This window comes from Cryptotermes secundus, unplaced genomic scaffold, assembly GCF_002891405.2.
Source record: "Cryptotermes secundus unplaced genomic scaffold, Csec_1.0 scaffold973, whole genome shotgun sequence".
Classification (NCBI taxonomy): domain Eukaryota; kingdom Metazoa; phylum Arthropoda; class Insecta; order Blattodea; family Kalotermitidae; genus Cryptotermes; species Cryptotermes secundus.
Genome location: NW_019745099.1, coordinates 910,905 through 931,624, shown reverse-complemented (window position 1 = coordinate 931,624; position 20,720 = coordinate 910,905). Strand labels below are relative to the sequence as shown.

General features: G+C 40.3%; 1 protein-coding gene across 2 annotated transcripts in view; it reads left to right on the top strand.

The window, feature by feature from the left end:
* Positions 1 to 19,733, top strand: part of LOC111875017 (retinal guanylyl cyclase 2) — a 220,966-nt gene extending 201,233 nt beyond the window's left edge. The window contains exons 14-22 of one of the 2 annotated variants that reach the window (XM_033755686.1): positions 3,133 to 3,282; positions 5,673 to 5,844; positions 6,459 to 6,599; positions 8,376 to 8,568; positions 9,845 to 10,016; positions 10,493 to 10,585; positions 11,938 to 12,115; positions 14,430 to 14,441; positions 17,476 to 19,733. In XM_033755686.1, the coding sequence (XP_033611577.1) occupies positions 3,133 to 3,282; positions 5,673 to 5,844; positions 6,459 to 6,599; positions 8,376 to 8,568; positions 9,845 to 10,016; positions 10,493 to 10,585; positions 11,938 to 12,115; positions 14,430 to 14,441; positions 17,476 to 18,562 (2,198 nt within the window). In that variant the 3' untranslated portion in view covers positions 18,563 to 19,733. The remainder of the gene's footprint in view (positions 1 to 3,132; positions 3,283 to 5,672; positions 5,845 to 6,458; positions 6,600 to 8,375; positions 8,569 to 9,844; positions 10,017 to 10,492; positions 10,586 to 11,937; positions 12,116 to 14,429; positions 14,442 to 17,475) is intronic. The other variant, XM_033755687.1, reaches the window with a different exon arrangement.
* The last annotated feature ends 987 nt before the right edge of the window (positions 19,734 to 20,720 follow it).

Here is a 20,720-nt window from a genome sequence, read left to right as displayed (position 1 = left end):
TCTACCGAATGTGTAAGATCAAGAAAAATCGAAGTGAACGGAAAAGTTCATGGAGGTAGGCCTAGGCCCACTGGGGCTGTAGTGCCAAGGAAAAAAATATCTTTTCTATTCCTAGCCAATGACATGTCGGTACTAAAGAAACTGAAAATGCAGTGTCAGCTGAACATTCGACGGCATCACCATCATAACGAGTTTTATGAGAATTTTCTCAGTACTTTATGAAGACAGCACCAGAAATATAGGCGTACATTCGTATGGTCGACGCAAGATCCAATATGTCGTAATTTTTAAAATATTTTTATTTACATTGTTGTATAAATTTTTAGACTTCTGGCAATTAATGGTCACAATATGAATGAAAGATCAATACAACTCAGTTTTCATTTAACAAAAAGAGAAAGGATTTTTTAATTTTGCAGTCCCATGTGGCCGCTATTTTCGTCTGTGATTTTATACCAGCCTTGGGTAATTCTACTGGGGGATTCTATTGTGTATGCATACACAGGCATACCTAAAAACATAGGCTACATGTAATAGAGTATTCACTCATATATTTAACGTCTACACAATAGTTATATTTAGTTCACTCGGCACATTAATAATAAAGAATTGAATTATTCCGGGGAACTGGAATTAGACTCCTGGCATGTGAAAAAAAATTCTCTGTTCTCCGCAGAGTCCAGAAGGGCTCTGGGGCCAACACAGCAATGAGTGCCGGGGAAATTTTCACGGGATAAAGCGGTCGGGTCGTGAAGCTGACAACTCACTTCCATCTAGTGCTGAGGTTAAGAACTGTAGAGCTATACTTCCACTCCCCATACGTCTTCATGGTACGGTGGTTAATTCAGCACAGGGAATATTTAAATTTTACATTATTATTATTATTATTATTATTATTATTATTATTATTATTATTATTATTATTATGTACATGTGTAACTCTTCCTGCTTGGAAATTATTTCGAAACAGGAAAGTCCCAAGTCTCTCTTTGTTTCCCAGTTTAGCCCAGGGATTAGAGCCGACGAAGTTGAGGACGCAATTTAGCCTAAAGAAGTTAGTCAACACTGCTCTTTAAAAAAATTCGTACATGCATCTTTTCGTGTTTCGGTTTTAGGAGATAATTTTCCTCTCATTAACAGTACTGATGTTTGGCCTACTGGTTTTCTTAATGCTCATTTTTATGGCAAACTTACGCCTGATGAGGTGTACTCCGCCAGTACTCCAGTTAGACATGTCAAACACGGAGCTCCCGTCTGTTCCTGGTTCTAGGCTAATGAACCCTAATAATACGAGTCCTGCTGATACCCATAGGGCACGTGGAGGAAGCGGTTTAAATAATTAATTTGTTATTTCGGCCTTCGGTTTTGCTTCAAATTCGGTTCGTCCCGCCGTGTCTCCCTAAATTGCCTTTGATAATACTGACATTTATTATCGAAACGTTAAGGGCCTCAGTACTGATTGCTCCAATTTTTATGACAGTGTTTGTGCTGAGGATTACAAATTATATACATTACAGAGGCATGGCTTTTTGCAGTCACAATATGTTTGTTGATGTGTACTTGGTTTATCGTGCTGACAGGGATTATTCTAGTTCTACTACACTTCGCAGTGGCGGCTCTCTTACTGCCGCTAATCTTTGTTACCGGGTTCAAAGATTGATACGACCTTGAACTTACGAACGAACGCGTTTGGAATGAAATTTCCGTTCTTGAATATTTCAGTTTACGTAATAGTAATCACCATTTCTCACCTAATACCGACACCAAAACCATTGAACAGTATCTTAATTCTCTGGAGGACATTTTAAACCCTCGCAGTTTTCGTGTTGTTATTCTGGTTAGGTTTGGTTTACTGGCTTTCATCACGCAAGCTCTCACTCTTTACACAAAAATTACAGGCGACAGTATTCATAATGCCGCTTCCAATTTCCGCCCTCTTCAGTATAACTACATTGCTGCAATCAGTGATTTTGATCTCGTATTTGCACATTTCTTCGACATTCATATTTCTAAATCTCGCACTGATTTGGCAACTCCTCTTAATTGTCACCCTTCCTTGTATAATGAACTTATAATGGTTTATTATTTGCGGCTTCTCTGCAAGTTCCTATTAAAATTCGGAATTATACATTCTGCGATTATATTGTGCTGTTCCAAAATTTGATCCCCCAGTAACCAGTTTCGTGTTTATGATCAGCTCTCTGCTGACTCAAAATGTTACTGACGCTTTAAATCGAGATGTTATTTATACTTACATAAAAATGTGGCTTTCTAGGCTTGTTTTATGGCCCTTAGAAATATTACATTAATAAAAATAGGCAGTGTTTCGTCTTTACAAGAAAACCAAAATCGACGCGCATTACCGTTTTTCCATACTTTTACGAACTTGCCAAATTACTATTAAATTTGAAAGGCAGCGTGACTGACTTACTCCCTTTATATTTTCATGGCCTGCTGCATTATTATCTAGCTAAATAAAACTTCGCCATTTTTATTATATGGCAAATAACAATATTGTTTTATACAGCGTAACGTGGCAATTAATAAAAATCTAGGCTATCTGTTGGGAAACGGAATTATAGCAAACAAGGCATTGTGACATGTCCTGTAGGAAAGTCAAAATAATGGACACTTAGACCCGTTGCTTGGCAGTGACTCGGTAAACACATTCCCGAGACAACAAATACGCAGGCAACAATTGGATAGCTTCCGTAACTATGCAACGCGCCGTAAATATAACAATAGAGCTAGAGATGTTTTCTGTGTGGTTCGGAAATATCCATTGCTGGGCCACAGACGTGTTTTCTGTGGGTCAGCCTCGACGCTACATAATCAGAATGCGAACGCGAATTGCACGAATCCTCGGCAGCCAAGGAAGAAGGGCTCGGCTGAAGATTGATTGTGAATTATGGTACTTGATTGTGATTCAGAGAGAATGTAAAGGAAGATGTTAATAAATACAGTTATCCAATCCAAAACCCGCTATTATTAGTCACAGAGCCATAAGCTTCGTGACAATAATTTCTTTCCAAAGTAAGGAAACAAATAGCTAATGAAGGAAATTCTTCCGGGTTCTAAGCACGTGGCAGTGTACAGGTATTTTTACGTTTTTTCTTTCTTCATTGCCTTCAGATTTGCTGTGGACTGCTCCAGAATTGCTCCGGAACCCTTCGCTGCGCAAGACGGGCACCCAACCCGCTGATGTCTACAGCTTCGGTATCATTATGCAGGAAGTTGTTGTCAGAGGGGAGCCCTTCTGTATGCTCTCCCTCAGTCCCGAAGGTACTTCCAGTCTCATTCATCTTGACACTACACACAGTCTCAAACATTTGCATCTTCAGTTGTAAAAATCATCCAAATCGCATTAACTTTCGAGAACGCAATTCCAAAATCCCGCCGATGGATCCTATCCTAAACCACTTAAATTTTGTGCTAAAGTGTTCTGATAATGGCGTATAACACTCAGAATTACTGCGTTTTTGGACTTTGTCCATCGTCTAGTGATTTAGGCTAACTCTTACTAATGTACCCAACAAAGCAGCGCCATAGCTCAAGAGGTCAGTCGCTGTCTTCCCACCGCGGCGGCCCGGATTCAATCCCGGGTCTGGTCAAGAAGGATGTGTGGTAGACAAAGTGGCGCTGGGGCCGGTTTTCTCCGAGTACTTCGATTTCCCCTGCCAATCTTCATTCCGCCAAATTCTCTATCATCATAATCACCCGGGGCGAGTACAATAGGCCAATCACTGGCCGCCGTGCCAAGTGGACCCAGCTTGACTCCACCCCTCACTAAGCGAATTAAATTAATGTACCCAACAAGTGTAGGTCATTTTCTCGACCTCACCTGATGACGAAAACAGATCCAATCTCCGAAACCTTGTATTTTGTAGTTTCCAGAATACCGAACGANGATAAGTGTATGCACTGCAAGACGGAATAAACAAATCATGAACTTGGTTAACTTCTTTATTGTCTATTTTCCTCAGATACATTTCAATGTTAGATCATCTTTGAATATGTTTCACAAGTGATTTCTTCCTGTGGATGTAACTGACTATATTGCACAAAGTTCGTCTTAAGATTTCTTTTATTGCTAGTGGGGTGGGACTAAGTCCCTTATACTGCGACCACTTCTGGCCTATTGTACTAGCCCCAGGTGATAGGTTAGGGTGATTGTGGAGCAATTGGTGGAATGAAGATTGGCAGAGGAGACCGAAGTACTCGGAGAAATCGTGCCCCAGCACCACTTTCTCCACCACAAATCCCACTTGACCAGACCCGGAATCGAACCCGGGCCGCCGCGGTGGGAAGCCAGAGACTAACCGCTTGAGCTATGGCGCGGCCCTTCTTCTTAAGATGCTGATAGTCCATTGCCTTATCAAGAAATTGTCCTGCTTTAATGTAACTAAAGTGTTAATAGCATGTTTACGAACGTCCACCAGCGGACTCTCTTTTGAGTCGCTTGCATCCAGGCTGTGCTTGTATACTCACATAATTTCTTTTCAAGAGATCAATTATAATTTTATAGTATTTTTGCAGCAGTAACAGGTGACATGGCTGACATAACTTTTCGGGCTTATTTATTTCTGTAACTCCTTTTCGTAGGCTCGAAAATCCTTCACGCCATTTTATTGTCGTTTTCATTCATACTATGTCGCTCGGAGTGACTAAAACAGCCTACGTGCCTTCTTGCAATGCGAGATGCCAGAAAGCTACCCAACAGTGAAATGCGTTTTGTTGATCTATATTTCTGAGTCAAATCCGGCATGTGTTTCGTTTCTATACTACGCGCCCGACCTTTGTAACTTCGGCCCACTTTGTTAATTCGGGTCATTCAGCTGGGCAAGAGGTTCCCGCCTCTCACGGAACCCGATGTTTCAGTACAGTGCAGATAAGACTATATATTACTGGTCCCATTCCTGACCCAGATGAATTCGGTCCAAACTTTCAAAATCCTGTTTCTTTAATATTCTTTTTAATATCATCCTCCCATCCATACCGAAGTGTCCCTTAGTTATTTCTTGTAATCATACTTTTCGACTAAATTTTTGTATGCGTTTTTTGTCTCCCCCACACGTGCTGCATGTCCTGTTCATTTCAACTGATGCGCCTATAAACGCACTACTACTACTACTACTACTACTACTACTACTACTACTACTACTACTACTACTACTACGTATAAACAGGTAAAATTGTAGTTTTGTGTATTTTAATCTTTATGGTCTATATTTTTCATATCAGACGCGAAGACCAACGCCGGTCACAGTGGCCGCGCTGTCTAACACATGAACCGTATTCGCTCGCTCGAACGCTGGGTTCGTGGTTTCGAACCTCACTCGAGGCACGCAAGTATGTCCTTTTATTCTGTGTTTTTGTTGTTCTGCGTGATAGGTAGCGGCCTTGCGAGGGACTGATTCCAGTCCAAGAAGTCCTGTCGGCTGTGTATAGCATTAAGAAACCGAAAAAGCGGCGAAAATTCCAAAGGGCAGCAAAGCCATAGATAAAAAGTAAACCCGACTGGCAGCACATATATTCATAATAATTTTACACGAACACAACGCTCTTATCTTCTCACATCTGCATGGATTCCTTCAGGGTTGGTTCCATATTTCCTCATGATGTTCCCAAATTGTGATAGATTCAGAAATCCTGTGCTGCTTGTCTGTCTGCAGATATCATTGAGAAGGTGAAACGCCCGCCACCGCTTATACGCCCTTCAGTGAGTAAAGGTGCTGCGCCTCCTGAGGCCATCAATATCATGCGACAATGTTGGGCAGAGCAGGCAGACATGAGACCCGACTTCGGCTCCGTTCATGATCTCTTCAAGAAACTCAACCACGGCAGGTAGCTCTATCTCTTAGAAAATGCTCCCTCTTTGTTCGGTTCAAATGCTGTCTTGAGCAACATGTCTTCAAAAGCCCTCAGTCCAGATCTTACTGATTTACCGCCGTTTATACTTCAGGCTATGCTTCATAAAGACATCTCCTCGTCTCTATTGCTATTACTTGAAGAGAACTAGTAGTTCTTTGAATACTTATAATTACACTGAAATTCCATCCATTTTCTTCTCCAAAATTCGAAGTTAGAATATGGAACGTCATAATTGAGTAGAAAGCAAAACTGTTTCGTATTCAGAGAGCTTTGGGTTTGAGTCTCGGGAAGTGAATATCCTGAATTATTTTCGTGATTTTATCCAGTCCTACCAGAAAGATACTGAGATAGTACCTCGAACTATGTATGCCAAAACTTATTCCTTCTACACTCTTTTAAATTCAACATTCATTATCACTCAACAATTTTGGTTCGCATGAACTTTGAAGGTGAACACAACAATGTAAATATTCCAAGCATCAAGCAGTACACCTATTCTCGTTTATGATACACGTTCTTATATAAGACCAACAGGACGGGGAACATAATCACAGTAAATTTATTTGTTTGTATGTTAACTTTTCCAGAAAAGTAAACTTCGTCGATACAATGTTTCAAATGTTGGAGAAGTATTCAAACAATCTGGAGGAGCTCATTAGGGAACGCACGGAGCAGCTGGACATGGAGAAGAAGAAGACTGAACAACTGCTGAACAGAATGCTTCCAAGGTATGAATGGTAGCTCATGTTTCTCTAGAATTTGTACGCGTCTCCTTCTCTCTACAGGGAAATAAAGCGTAAGCAGAGAAATCTGTACAGAAAATCAGAAATTGAAACAATTAATGTTATGAATAAATCAGTCTTCTGGGATGTGGCACCGTGTAGATGTGGTGTTAACCGATGTTTCGGAGGAACGTATCGCCTCCATCTTCAGGGTAGAAGGAAAAATAAGAAATCCGCAAGCGAAGAAACCGCGAGAACGAGTACGGGTTCTTAAGGTGCTTTGATGCTTTGATATAAATGTATACAATTTTATGAACATTTTCCTTATTGATTCGAGTATATAGCCAGATGATACATGAATGGAATGTATCCCTAATTCAAAATGAAAAATACTCTAAACTTATTCACTCACAATTCACTTGATTAATTTTGAAATGAATCGCTGATGGTCAATCTGACATTGCACCGTTCTCATAAGTGCACTCCCGCATTTGTTCTACTGCGTTTCAGTCTATGAACAGAATATTACACGAACAGTTTATTTGTTTAGAACGGAATATATTGCGTGTATTTAATATATAGTGTGTAAATCAGCGACAGAGCCGTATTTAAGTGTGGTTAAGAGAAGTTATAACCATGTTATATTTTAGCGTCCTGTTGCACTGATTTAAGTTCATGATTTGTTTATTCCGTCTTGCAGTGCATACACTTGTCTATCTTCTTCTCTCACTNTCACTACATGTTTCGGCATAAGAATGCCATCTTCAGGTGCTACTCAATTCACGTCAAACTAGTACATTGTATGCCTTGTCTTCACTTTAAAATAACTAAAATATATGTCCATCATATATATTGACAAATGTCAATCGTAAAAATATTAAAACTGTTCAGGGTTCCCGATCGCTACGTCGTATCTTATTACGCCAGTCCTGTTCATCCTACTCTGTTGGAGCTCTTCTTCCCTATCGTGTATATTGTGTTTCTGTTGCGTCTTGTTCTCGCGACTGCGTGCGTTATGTTGTTGGGTCTGCTGGGTATGTGTACTAATACAATGTACTAGTTTGACGTGAATTGAGTAGCACCTGAAGATGGCATCCTTATGCCGAAACATGTAGTGAGAGTGAGAGAAGAAGATAGACAAGTGTATGCACTGCAAGACGGAATAAACAAATCATGGAGTTATAACCAAGATGCCAATAAATCCAATCATCCTAATTAGAACCCGTCATTTTCGTCACGCGTACCACCCTACACGTGACGATATTAATTTTTTGTCTTTGATGCTGTAATAAACATAGCCAAGATTATTAACTCACTGGTAGTGAAACTCGGAAGTTCCAGAGTAGCTAATACCAAAGTTTTCCAGTGCACAAAATCCTGAGTCACTTGAATTCCTCTCTCATCCTCACAATCAATTTCCCTATGAACATTTTAATATTTTACTTTTCATCTTTTTGTAGTCTTCGAATTGCCCATTTTCCCAAAGGCTTCACTATGACAATTCTTAATGCGGTAGGGAGTCCATAATTCCAATTTGGAGTGAGGGACCTGTTATTACTCGTATATCCCAGGCCCGTCCTAACATCAGGTGACCTGTATGAACCATGATGTTAATAATATCTTAAATTGAATACATATTTGATCCTACTTAGGTCCAGGTATTTCCTTCAATATTTTAATTCAGACACACTCATGCTTTTCCGTCAAAGTAATGGGTTACGTTTCATATACACGAAAAACCGACGAAGATAATGCTAGTAAGAATAATTTCCTATGTTTCAGCTCAGTTGCGGACAAACTGAAGTTAGGGATGCCTGTGGATCCTGAAGATTTTCGAGAAGTTACGATATATTTCTCTGATATCGTTGGCTTCACGACAATCTCCGCATATTCTACACCGTTTGAAGTCGTTGATTTGCTTAATGATTTGTATACTTGCTTCGATGCGACAATCAATGCTTATAATGTGTACAAGGTAAGGTAATCATCGATAAACAGAATGTTGTCTTTGTTGTTGTTGTTGTTGTTGTTGTTTTTGTTTTTGTTGCTGCTGCTGTTCTTGTGAGAGGAAGACTGTCTTATCTATGAAGTCAGGGACTGAAATCCCTACGTCCTGAGTAAAATTCAGATCTTTTTGAAAACTGCCATTTCTACCCAGAAACTGACGCACTCTCCGAACTTCTACATTGTACAGATGCAATCGGTGGAGAGAACATAATTGCTTTTAGTTTAGTTTACTTATACAGTGTGGTTATGCTAGGGCCACCCTAAATTCCTTTGGTCACTTAGTGTGAGAGACAAATGTTACTCACGCAAACATGGACCGAGTGCGAGAAGACTCTGCAGAACAAAATACTGTACACATTACAAATTTTCTACAGTATTTCTCAAAAAGATAGTTGGACATCTGAAGTATGAACGCATTATGCGACAGATGGCCGTAATCCCGAGCCCCTGCTGCCTTTTCAAGCATTACTTTTGTGCCGAAAGGCCACGTGTGCGATACTACAGGAACAACGTCTGTTTATGCAAGAAAATGGAATATTTCTTGATGTTGTTGCAAATAGAGGACCTAATGCTTCTTTCAGCAGACACTCATACCAGAAAACAATTAACGTGGACAAGCAAATGGTTAGAGGACAGAAGTTGCTCATTTGGCGGTTCACTTCATGTTTCGACCTCAATTTCAAAGCCGGGCATGAGGGTACCGGAAAACACGCTTTTAACAAAATAAAGCTCTAAAAATTATTTATACAATCCTAAAAAATGTAGACACACAGGATTGTTATTGGATAGGAGAGAAACCGAATCGACGTGCTGATGGCTCGTTGAATATAAATTGGTTGATAGCAGTGCCAGGTTTCAACATTCTTCTCTGAAACTCCTTAGAAGTCTTGAACAAGAGATTTGAATTTCGAAAACTGCCACAAAATTCATAAATTTGAACCATATAAGGTAAAAATTAGTCGCCCGGCCTGTAATGCCTAAGCTCATCACAGTACTTGATCAGCAGTTTGCTGAGGCGATACTGAAAAACTGTACATATATACTCTTCTTTTGTAGACTCCGCTACAAGCTGGGTCGACTTAACATGAGGAACTTCTACCTCTTCCACCTGAGGGCCGAACAGTTTTAGGGTATCCCTCAGATGTCCGCACCGCGCTAATGCAACCCATGTTCATTAATATTCCTATTATTTCGCAGGCTTAACATCTAAACATACAACGTCCTTTCCATCTGTTTGATTTCAGGTGGAGACCATAGGTGATGCCTACATGGTAGTGGGAGGACTACCAGTTCGGATCTCGGATCATGCCGATCAGATAGCAACTATGGCGCTGGACCTGCTGTACCAAAGTGGCCGTTTTAAGATCAGGCACCTCCCATACACGCCCCTGCGACTTCGAATTGGACTGCACACAGGTTCTCAATTTCATTATTTGAAGTTTGGTAACGTCTATACCTTCGGGTTATTCGAAAGTGAGTCATTCATTCGTCATTTGAAGTTCATTAGTTGAACTGAGTGTTCAGCTGTGGAGTGTTAACCAGCGGACAACGGAAACGGAAGAAGAGACCGATTCGTAAATCAGAACCAAGTCAGTCACAGTAGAAGAGAAGACGCTCGTAGTCCAAAAAGGAATGGAGCGAGTGTTAGGCAGCCATTGATTGTGAGTTGTTTTAATTAATTGTAATTAAGAGTGATTGTAATAGAAGGCGTTAATAAATCCAATCATCCAATCCAAAACCCATTACTATTACTCACGGAACCATAAACAAACGACAATATTTTCCCAAATTTTAAACTTTAAGCGCTTAATCAGAATAGTGGGATTCTATATTATGTTCTCCCATTAAAATAGTACAAATTTGTATGCATTACTTCTAAATGTTGTCCACAGGCCCATGCTGTGCAGGGGTCGTGGGACTCACGATGCCGCGATACTGCCTGTTCGGGGACACCGTCAACACCGCGTCCAGAATGGAATCGACAGGTGAGTGCAGCCAAAGGTGTCGGACTGAAGTATGACAGTGGTACAATATGATTTTTCACGCGTTCTTAGAACGCAGTGCATAAAATTAATTCATAGAGGCTCCGGGAGTCTTTTCTGACGGTCACGTCTCATCTCCCACACCTCGTAATATATTTTAATGAAATGATCAGAAAGCATTCATATTCTTAGTCGCTGCTTGGTGTAATATAGGAAGCTCTGGGTAGAACTCTTTTAACGACTCCATGAATCCTTTAATGGACAGTGGTAACTATATACACCATCTGCTTTAATATTAATACAGAGTAAACACTGGTAATTTCTCTTAGCATCATTCGCTGAATTAAGTTTATGATATCGGATAGGGTATGTTTCCTGTAAGGTACTAACCAAGATTTACACATTATTGGGATTAACTTCGTCTTTCATGGGTTACAAGTCTAGCATGAATTGTGTATCAGTAACTAAATAATTTAATAATTTATTTATATTTATAATTTTCCAGGCCGGTCACGGTAACCGAGCGGTCTAAATCATGCACTGTCTTCGTTCGCTTGGAAGCCGGGATAGTGTGTTCGAATCCCATTCAGGGCATGGATGTTTGATGTTTGTGTGTGTGTGTGTGTGTGTGTGTGTGTGTGCGCACGCGCTTGCGTTTTTCTATGTTTATGTACAGGTAGAGGCCTTGCGACGAGCTGCTAACCCGCCCAAGGAGTCCTACCGTATTTTTAAGATCTATTAAACCGAAGTGAAACGGAGAGTTTCATGGACGTAGGCCAAGGCCCAAATTGGGGCTGTAGCGCCAAAGGAAAAAAAAAAATAATTTTCAAGGTTAAAAATTCGTTTAGTGGGGGGGGGCGGAATCCAACTGGGTCCACTCGGCACGGCGGCCGTGATTTGCCTATTGTACCTGCCCCGGGTGAGTATGATGATGGAGAATTTAGTGGAATGAAGATTGGCAGGGGAAACCGAAATACTCGGAGAAAACCCGCCCCAGCACCACTTTGTCCACCATAAATCCCACCTGACGAAACCAGGGATCGAACCTGGGCCGCAGCGGTGGGAGGCCAGCGACTAACCGCTTGAGCTATGGCGTTTTTCAAGAGTAAATCTACACATTACCGAAGTTACCAGATATACGAGTAATCTCAAAGTTTAGAACCTCGGCGTGTCACCTTATATCCCACATGTCTGGCAGTTCTGAAACTGTTAGAAATGTGAAACTTGAGACGATTATGAAGATTACTGTCTCACGGGCCATGACCCCGTGTTGTCTGGTAGATATACCGAATTTCGGAGGAACGTGTTACCTTCATAGCCAAGGTAGAAGACTCAGAAAGTTTTCTGCAATGCAGGATCTGCATGGCGGATTCATCTGTCACAAGCGACGAAGGAGCAGCTGGATCAGGTGGGGGGCTTCCAGCTGGAGTACCGCGGTGAGATTGACGTCAAGGGTAAAGGTAAAATGCATACGTACTGGCTGCTGGGTAAAGCCGGTTTCGACAAGCAACTTCCCACCCCGCCACCCATAGAGTGAGTACATTTTTTGTTCAATATTTCTTACACTGAAGAATTTCTTCGGCCAGAAAATTTTCGTTATATTTTCTGCATTTAGCGTCAAATTTAAATTATCGCTTCATCCACTTTCTGTTGTACTAGTATCTGAAAAAAAAAAAACTTTATATTAAGTTTGAGGCAGAATTAAATTAAATGCACCACCACTTGTCCATGTCATAACGCAGTTCACACATTAAGATAGTATAAATGAATTAAACCCTACCAATGAATCAGTAATTTTAGATTTATGAACGGAAAAGGGGGGTTTCATTATAAGTTTTAACCAATACCAACATATTATTTAAACATAATTTCCTTTCTATTAATTTCTCTTTCTCTGAATGCATTTGTCCCAGTGGTCTGTAATTTGTCTGATTCTATTAGAATAAAATATTTTCAATCGAAATTTAACCCGTTCTTGCACTGGTCCTTTCATTTACTCGTGCAATTTCAGGCGCAGTTTTATCGTTTTTAGTTCGTCGGTTCTCCCTAACACGATGTGAAACCACCCCCTTCAATCAACACGTATTATTATTGTAAATGACTGCTCAGAATACATATCATTAGCAGTTGGCCGCATTTGAATCTGCCCATCCATTCATAACCTTCCTTTTGATCGTACAATTATCATCAAACTGAATTCCAATTCTTTGGTATTTTACTAGATTTCACGCCCTCTGACCAGAGCAACGTCTGTTTTTTTACATTATTTGAAGAAGTCTGACATATACTTGCGACATAGTGCTGATTAAGGGGACGTTTGCGAATGATTAAACTGGGGCGCATAATGATCTCTTTTAAGGTAGTGGCCTATTTGTTGCCTGGTGGAACAGAGGGAAAGTATAAAAATTCTCACTCAGGACAGCTGGTCTTAGAACCGAAAATCGAACCCGGTACCTTTCGAATATAATGCAAAAACACTAAGCAGTCAGCAACGACGTTCATAATATTAATATTCATCGTCAGCTCAGATCCCTGAGCCTGTTCCAGCTACAAGGATTAATGGCGTTCTTTCGATTTTTCTCTATTCTTCGATTTATTTTAATTGGGCAGCTTCGGGGGTTCAGTTTCCAGACATTCACTATTAATATTCTAGGGATTTAATCATTATCGTCATCATCATCATCACTGGCACGACAGCCCTTTGTGAGCCCTGGCCTTCCTCAGGATTGCTCGCCATTCTTCTCTATTCGATGCTACATTCCTCCAGTTCTTTACACCCAAAATTCTTATGTCCTGCCACACACATTCTTCCCATCTCACTCTTGGTCTTCCCACTTTCCTATTTCCTTCTGTTGTAGTATTAAGCATTTTCTTCATGGTTCTATTCTCGCTGGCACGTCTATGTGTCCAGCCCATTCAAGCCTTTTCACCTTTATAAATCCAAAAATGTCTGGGTCATTAAATAGTTTGCAAAGCTCATGGTTATACCTCTTCCTCCATATTCCATTTTCTTCCACTGGTCCAAAGATATATCTCAGGATCCTCCTTTCAAATATACTTAACAGTCTTTCATCCGATCTTGACAGTGGCCAGGTCTCAGGGGCATAAGATAGCACTGATCTTATAAGTACTTTATACATCATAGTTTTGGTTTTCCTGGGTATTAGTTCGGATTTCAGGTGTTTTCTAAGGCCATGGAGACATTTATTTGCCGCAAGTACACGCTTTTTTATTTCATCACTGATATCATTTTTACAGTTAACTTCTGATCCAAGGTAAGTACTAGGGATTTAATACTTATATTAATTTTCTATTATTTCAGTTACTTTCAGCATCTCATTAACTGACCTACCTTTATTACGTCTCCATTTTTGTTTATTTTCTCGCCAAAGTCCAACTGGTATGAGTATTAGCCCTAATGTGCAGAATATTTGTTGAGGTTTGCTTTGGCATTTACCTGCGTTTCTTAATTCCACATAGATCTCTAAACCTATTTATTTTATGTTAACATTGTTGTCTTTTTCACATCCTGCTACAGCCCAAATAACAGAAGTTCCTCACTTCTTCGGAATATCTTCCTATAAACCAATTTTTTGCTTTTCCAGTTTATTTTCTTCTAATTTAAATTATTTTATTTTGGTGGTGGAAATTTTCATATAGTATTAACCAGTATTAAGGATGTTATCATGTATAATTTATTAGTAACTGATTGGTGATTATCTTGTGTTCAGTCAATCAGCAGATCTCATATTTATTATAAAAATTATAGTATCAATTTACTGTCATACCTTCACTTCAGGGATTATTTCTATTAAATTCCTCTTTGTTTTCTCTTACAATCTGTCAGGGAAAGCCATGGGTAAGTTTCATTCATCTCTGTTCATGAATAAAATATCCCGTCTAGTAGCTGCATGTAATTTTCCTTCATTAACCGCCGTCAACCTGTCAGCACAGGCGCGGGATAAGGAAGACATCACTTACATAGCTCGGGTAAAGCGATATTTTAGCCGAGACCAGAAGCCTTCAATTTCCATCTCTGAGATGCAAATTTGAATAGAAATGAGGCCCATTACCCTGACATTCGCCATACTGAACATTGGAGTTGGCCGTACCAACCTGCTTTTTGTCTGTCACTGGTGGGAAATTTGTTTGTTTCGACAACGATTCTTAAACACAGTTTTGATAAACGATACTGAAATCAGTACCACTCACATTCGGGTTATGAACCAATAATGTTACTGGCAAAGGGCAGGAGTTCGGGTGTTCTGTTCCCAGCAAGGTTAAGAGATTTTTCTTTCGTCAAAACACGAACTTCGGGGCTGAACCAGTCTCCTGTCTAGTGGGTACAAGAGGGTTTTCCCGGACTATAAAGTGGCCGAAGCCTAGTTACAACCCCTCACCTGCAATTAGTGCCTAGCTTAAGGATATACGGAATGCTGCTTTCACGTCTTCAGTACGCCTCCGCGGAATAGTACTTAGGCATTCACACAACTTAATCTCTTGCAGTATGACGTAGTAATTAAGTCACTAGATGTTCTTCCAGAGGTATGAAAATGTAACTATGTACTACAATCTCTATTATGAGAATAGTTAAATCATGAATGTGTTGTACAGCTAACATCATTACCTTCATGTTTTGTCATAACTTCTAACCAGAGTTTGCTGATAATGCGAAAACCACCTCCTCCTTGCCTGATCGGCAAAACAACTTCATACGGCTAGCTGTACTTAGAAATTGCTTAAATATGTATATATATATACATATCTGCTTTTCAGCAAAAATAGTAACCCGCTGAGGGAATGCCTGGAACCGGGTGAGTGAAGGAGAAAATAAATTGAGAAAATTGCAGGAAAAAGGGATTGACGTTTGTCATATTTTCGAGGTGATTAAATGAGTAGAGAATATTTCTCGTACGTAGATGGGACAAGCAACACGTCCTGCGGGGGGGGGGATATTAAAGAGTACGTATGAAGCTATCGCTCAACACATCCAAAGGAAGAAACCGTTTTATATAGCAGAACTTAGACTGCTGGAATATTTTTAAATTACTTTGAAGAAAGTATATCGATAAAAAAGCTATACATGTACGTCTAAAAAGGTTTATTCATACACACAGACATATATGTATATGTATATATATATATATTTCTCTATTCCAGAAATATTCTAATTGCGCATAAACTATGCCATGGCTCCTGATTAGTCTCCGGTTTCCCACCACGGTGACCTTGGTTCGAAGCCAGGTCAGGTTATGTGAGTCTGTGTTGAAAAATCGGCAATGGGACAGGTTTCCTCTGAGTACTTCGTTTTCCCCTGGAAATCTCATTTCACTGACTGCTACTCACTCATCTGTGTGTGGAGCTGACTAGCTGCCGGCGTACCAAGTGGACTCGATCTCACTCCACCCCACGAAATAGATTAATTATTATTGAATACGATAACCCCAGTATCTCCACTGCGGTGCTGAGTACAGCAGACATTAGGGTGGTTTAATTCTCATTTCTGATGATTTATTTACTAAAATACAAGGAGAAATATCGTCAAATTTTTTAAGAGACATTAGTTTAGGGCGCTGTTGCTGATGGTGATTCATATAATCCTGTATATTATCTGATGATTCGCCTCATTTAGAAATATTTAGTACGCCTTGGTCCTATACCCTGTAGGGAATTTCTTTAGCAGATGAACTAGTAGCAGTTATTCAGTGTTCCGTGCTGTTAGCTGAGTGCCTCACTCATTGCATTCACTCATTTATAATAAGCAGCGTTTCAGTACTTGTTGACTCGTATGAAAATAGCAAGAAGCCACTTTTTAACTTTTTTCTTTTTTTATTGCTAGTGGGGTGGGACTAAGCCCCTTGTACTGCGGCCACTTCTGACCTATTGTACCAGCCCCAGATGATAGGTGAGGGTGATTGTGGAGCAATTGGTGGAATGAAGATTGGTAGGGGAAACCGAAGTACTCGGAGAAAAACTGCCCCAGCGCCACTTTGTCCACTAATCGCTTGAGCTATGGCGCGGCCTTTTCAGTATACTCATAGTTGCTATCGGTTTCTGCGTGGCACTGTGGATTGTTACCTGCAGAAAAATTCATATTTTAACTCGTGTCTCAGACACTTATGTGGCTACTGGACGCAGCATTCTTTGATAAGAACGGGCTGTAAGCAATGCCCTGGGGAGTGGGCTACAGACGCTTACAACGTGTATACTAGTTGTACCTATTGTTTGCTGCACCAACTGAAATAATTACGTAGCTTACAAACGTAATCATTAATAAAACATAATCAGTAAATCATATCTGCTGCAGACACGATCACTGTTGGAAAGCGGTACCATCGGCTCTGCCTTTGTGCCGATATTGCCATAACCACACACCGGTTGCTGTCATCTTGGTTACGCTTGCTTGCGGAGAGAATTATGCTATAAATATCGTCTTCAGGCCGATGCCTCCAGAGTATAGCTTTAGTAACTTAATTTAAACAGACTCTATAAACACGGTGCAGGACATTTTCAGCTTAAGCACTCCCTGTAGGCGATGTGTGATGAAAGTATGAGAAATTGCATCTACATCTTATCAACTACCATCACTTCTTTTTTTTCTTTCGGCGTCAGCAGATAGCCATGAGGTAGACTTGGCGCTGCTAATCGATAATATATTTCTTTATCCCCAGAAATTATCTTGTGTTTATAAAATATGTAACTAACTCTGTACAACTACTTAAAATAACGGACTTTCTTTTATATGTTTCAAGGTTAAAATTTTCCTCATTTCTGAATAAAAATAATAATACTTCTAATATCACGAATTTCGTCAATGTTGGATCAGAGACTGAAGAAGAAAAGTTCCTGTGTAAGTTAATTAGTAATTTTTAATGATACGGATTCTTTTCAAGGTTGGATGAGCGACTAATACAGTTAAGCCGCGCCGGTGTTTCTGGAGTCGCTGCGGAACATCGAGGGCGCAGCATCATCCCATCTCGTTCTGAAGACGGCAGTTCTGGAGATGTAAGCGCTTCTGATGGCCTCACTCCACCAGCGGCAAAGGCGAAACTCAGCACGGATCAGCAGCCGTTGGCAGCAGCTCCACGAAGCTCTGAACAACCGCCGGATTCGAATTCAAACAAAAATTTTGCCTCTGATCTCAAGGGTGTAAAAGTGAATGCAGCGGTTCATAACGAAAAGTTAAATTTGAGAGACGACTCTAAACCAAATGAAAACACAAAATCGGAAAAAAGTGAATTATCGCAAGTGAAATCAGGTTCTAGGCAAGACCACGAATCGTTGAAGAACACTGACGCTAATAAAATTTCGGATTTCAATAATCAAATGTCGGGTGGAACAGGTACTGTGAGAAGTTCGTCTAGCGATCACCAGATGGCTTGTGGCTCTGGCGTATCTGCTTCAGAAGTAACAGCTGCACTTCTCGGGGTTTCAGCATCAACACAGTCAATAAACAATAACAGCATCACTTTCCGTACGAGCAACAGACATCGCAAAGTTGTAACTTCTCAGGAGGAAGACCTGAGTTCTCCGTACAACCACTATCGCTGCTTGTCGCCAAGCGATCACCAGAACTCCCACAACCACTTCATTAAGCCCCTCCACGGAATTGGAGCCTCCGGTCTCGGATCTAACCGCTTTCTGAAGAGACAGTTCAGTTTGGATCGCGGTGACGAACCATCTGCGCATATCCTATCAGGCGCGTCCTCAATGACCACGATGACACTGGACAGCGGTACTTCGTCCGCCGGAACGCCCAGAGCATCATCTACTGGCAGACTCTTTAAGCAGAACTCTGCTGGAGCCGCACACGACTTGGAAAGGATTGAGGAGATCCCTCTGATGAACACCGCGGGAATGGCTTCCCCAAGGCCAGGAAACGCGAGAGGCACAGCGAATGCAAACTATTTCAGACAGCGATGTGAACTGCCACCGTTTTCATCACCTTCAATATCTGTGTCCGTGGAATCCCTGAACTAAAATAATCTTACATAACTCGTTATATTCATGGCAGTAGTTTATATACAGTTTGATGAACTGATGGCCGGCGAACCATATAGAAAACACTATGATACTGTCGTTCTTTGATACTTAAACTTTTCCATAATAACATAGGAGTTAAGCGGATTACTATATTATCTGTAAGTATAGAAGCATTGAAAATGTGGAGTACTTGTCTCATAGACAGTCCTCGAAACACGCGTGAAGTACAAAACAATATCTTACTTTCAGAACATACTCATTGCTTTCAGCTATGTTTATGTCCTCAGTATCTCTTTAGGTATTATCACTGTTGCAAGCACTCTGAAACATCATTCTCTTTTTACCCTTTCGCCCGGTTTGGACTGCATAACTGAATTAGTGGAACGTCACTCCACATGCTTTAGAGAAATTAAGAAGTCCTGTTTAGTTCCTTTCATAAGGGTGCCCCGTGGTATATTGGTTAGCGCTTTTGGCTCCTCGCGGGATTGGAATGTTGTAAATACTTACGTAGAATGGTCTCTACTTAAAGGAAAATATATCACAATCAACAGACTCATAGTATGAATTCCAGCTTATTCTTAAGTCAATATAATTTATCTCTGGAAAAAATTATTTCCCTGCAAAATTATTTTCTACCATTAATCGAAACTGGACTAATAAGAAATTACGATGGGCAGCTTTTCATCGTGGGGTGAAAAGTCGCCCTAAATCTAAAAGGCGAACGTGGAATAGGCCGTTGTATTCATATCACCGCTCCTGGAAATTTCATTTCTGCGACAATATTTGTCATCTCACTATTAAATGACCCTCGGCATATTTAATAGTTGTCTATCCATGGTTTACTGGCACTCTTTTATCTATAAATAGTTTATACCGTCACACACACTCACACACACTCACACTATGTAGTTTCACATATTCTCATTTACCGCAACACTCCCAACCTCAATATTATCTTAAGGCTGACTAAAACGTTTCATTTTTACACTGTTTACTGGCTGATATATATTAAGTACGACAGATGTTACAAATCAAGAATGATCCCTGTGTGATTTATATCAATTGCTGTCTTATATAAATACCATTTTAAGTAGAAGAGTTCTGCTATATATAAAAAAGTAAAGCTATCCCTGTAACAGGCCGTGAAGGCCCATAGGGTTGTGAGACGTTGAGGATCCCACATTATCTAGACAATCGGCTCAATGATGGCGGTGAGGTTGTCAGCCTTAAGCGCCGACCGTTCTTTACTCCCCAGGAAAATTATTTATTTAATTCCTGGTACTCATTTCTTTTAGAGGCTGAGTCGACCCCAGGGCCATAATGCGGTTGGAAGGATTAGGTCAATTGAAAAAAATCCAATGACCTCGTCGGGACTTGAACCCGCGACCTTCCGGCTTGTAGCATTATTTAGAACTAAATTATGTGGACGTTGATTGTATTGGGTGTTGAATCTGCGTGTCGTGTATTTCGCTTCATGTGACTGCATACAATTTCGTGAAATTTTAACGTCTGTTTTATTCCTATCCAAATGATTTCTTGGGCTATCAGTTTTTGTAGATACGGAACAAGCTTTTTCATAACATCTAGTGCGTCACGCCTGTTTTTAATTTTCTTTTATATTATTGATTATTAAATATGAAATATTCACCGTAGTCTTATGGCTGTCTATTGAATTTATTTAGTCCGTTATGATTGGTATCATTGGTTTCTCTTCTTCATGAATGTGGTGGGTATTGGGTTCTATTGTTCTGTTCTTTCCTATATTTCTGACCGGTTATGGGCTTTTTGGTTATATGAATAACTGCTGTTATGTTTATTGTTTGAAATGTTGATGTTGTGCTTATTGTTTGAATGACTGTTGATACGGTGGATACAAAATGCTAAAATACATCGTGTTTGCTTGTGTGGCAGTATAAAATTGATGCTGATTGTAACAAAGCCAAGATATAAGAATGCCAGTAACATAAAGCCTCGGCTTCAATTGAACATTAGTTCGTTTTTAGCCACACAAATACGTTACCTCTCTTGTGCCTCGTTGCATTCCACTCTTCACCGACTCGATGGAATGGAAAGAGCCAGAGCTCGCAATATAAATACAATGACATCTTTTCGGGCCAGCTTCCTTGCTGCTGCGGACTTGGTGTCCCGCGCTTCG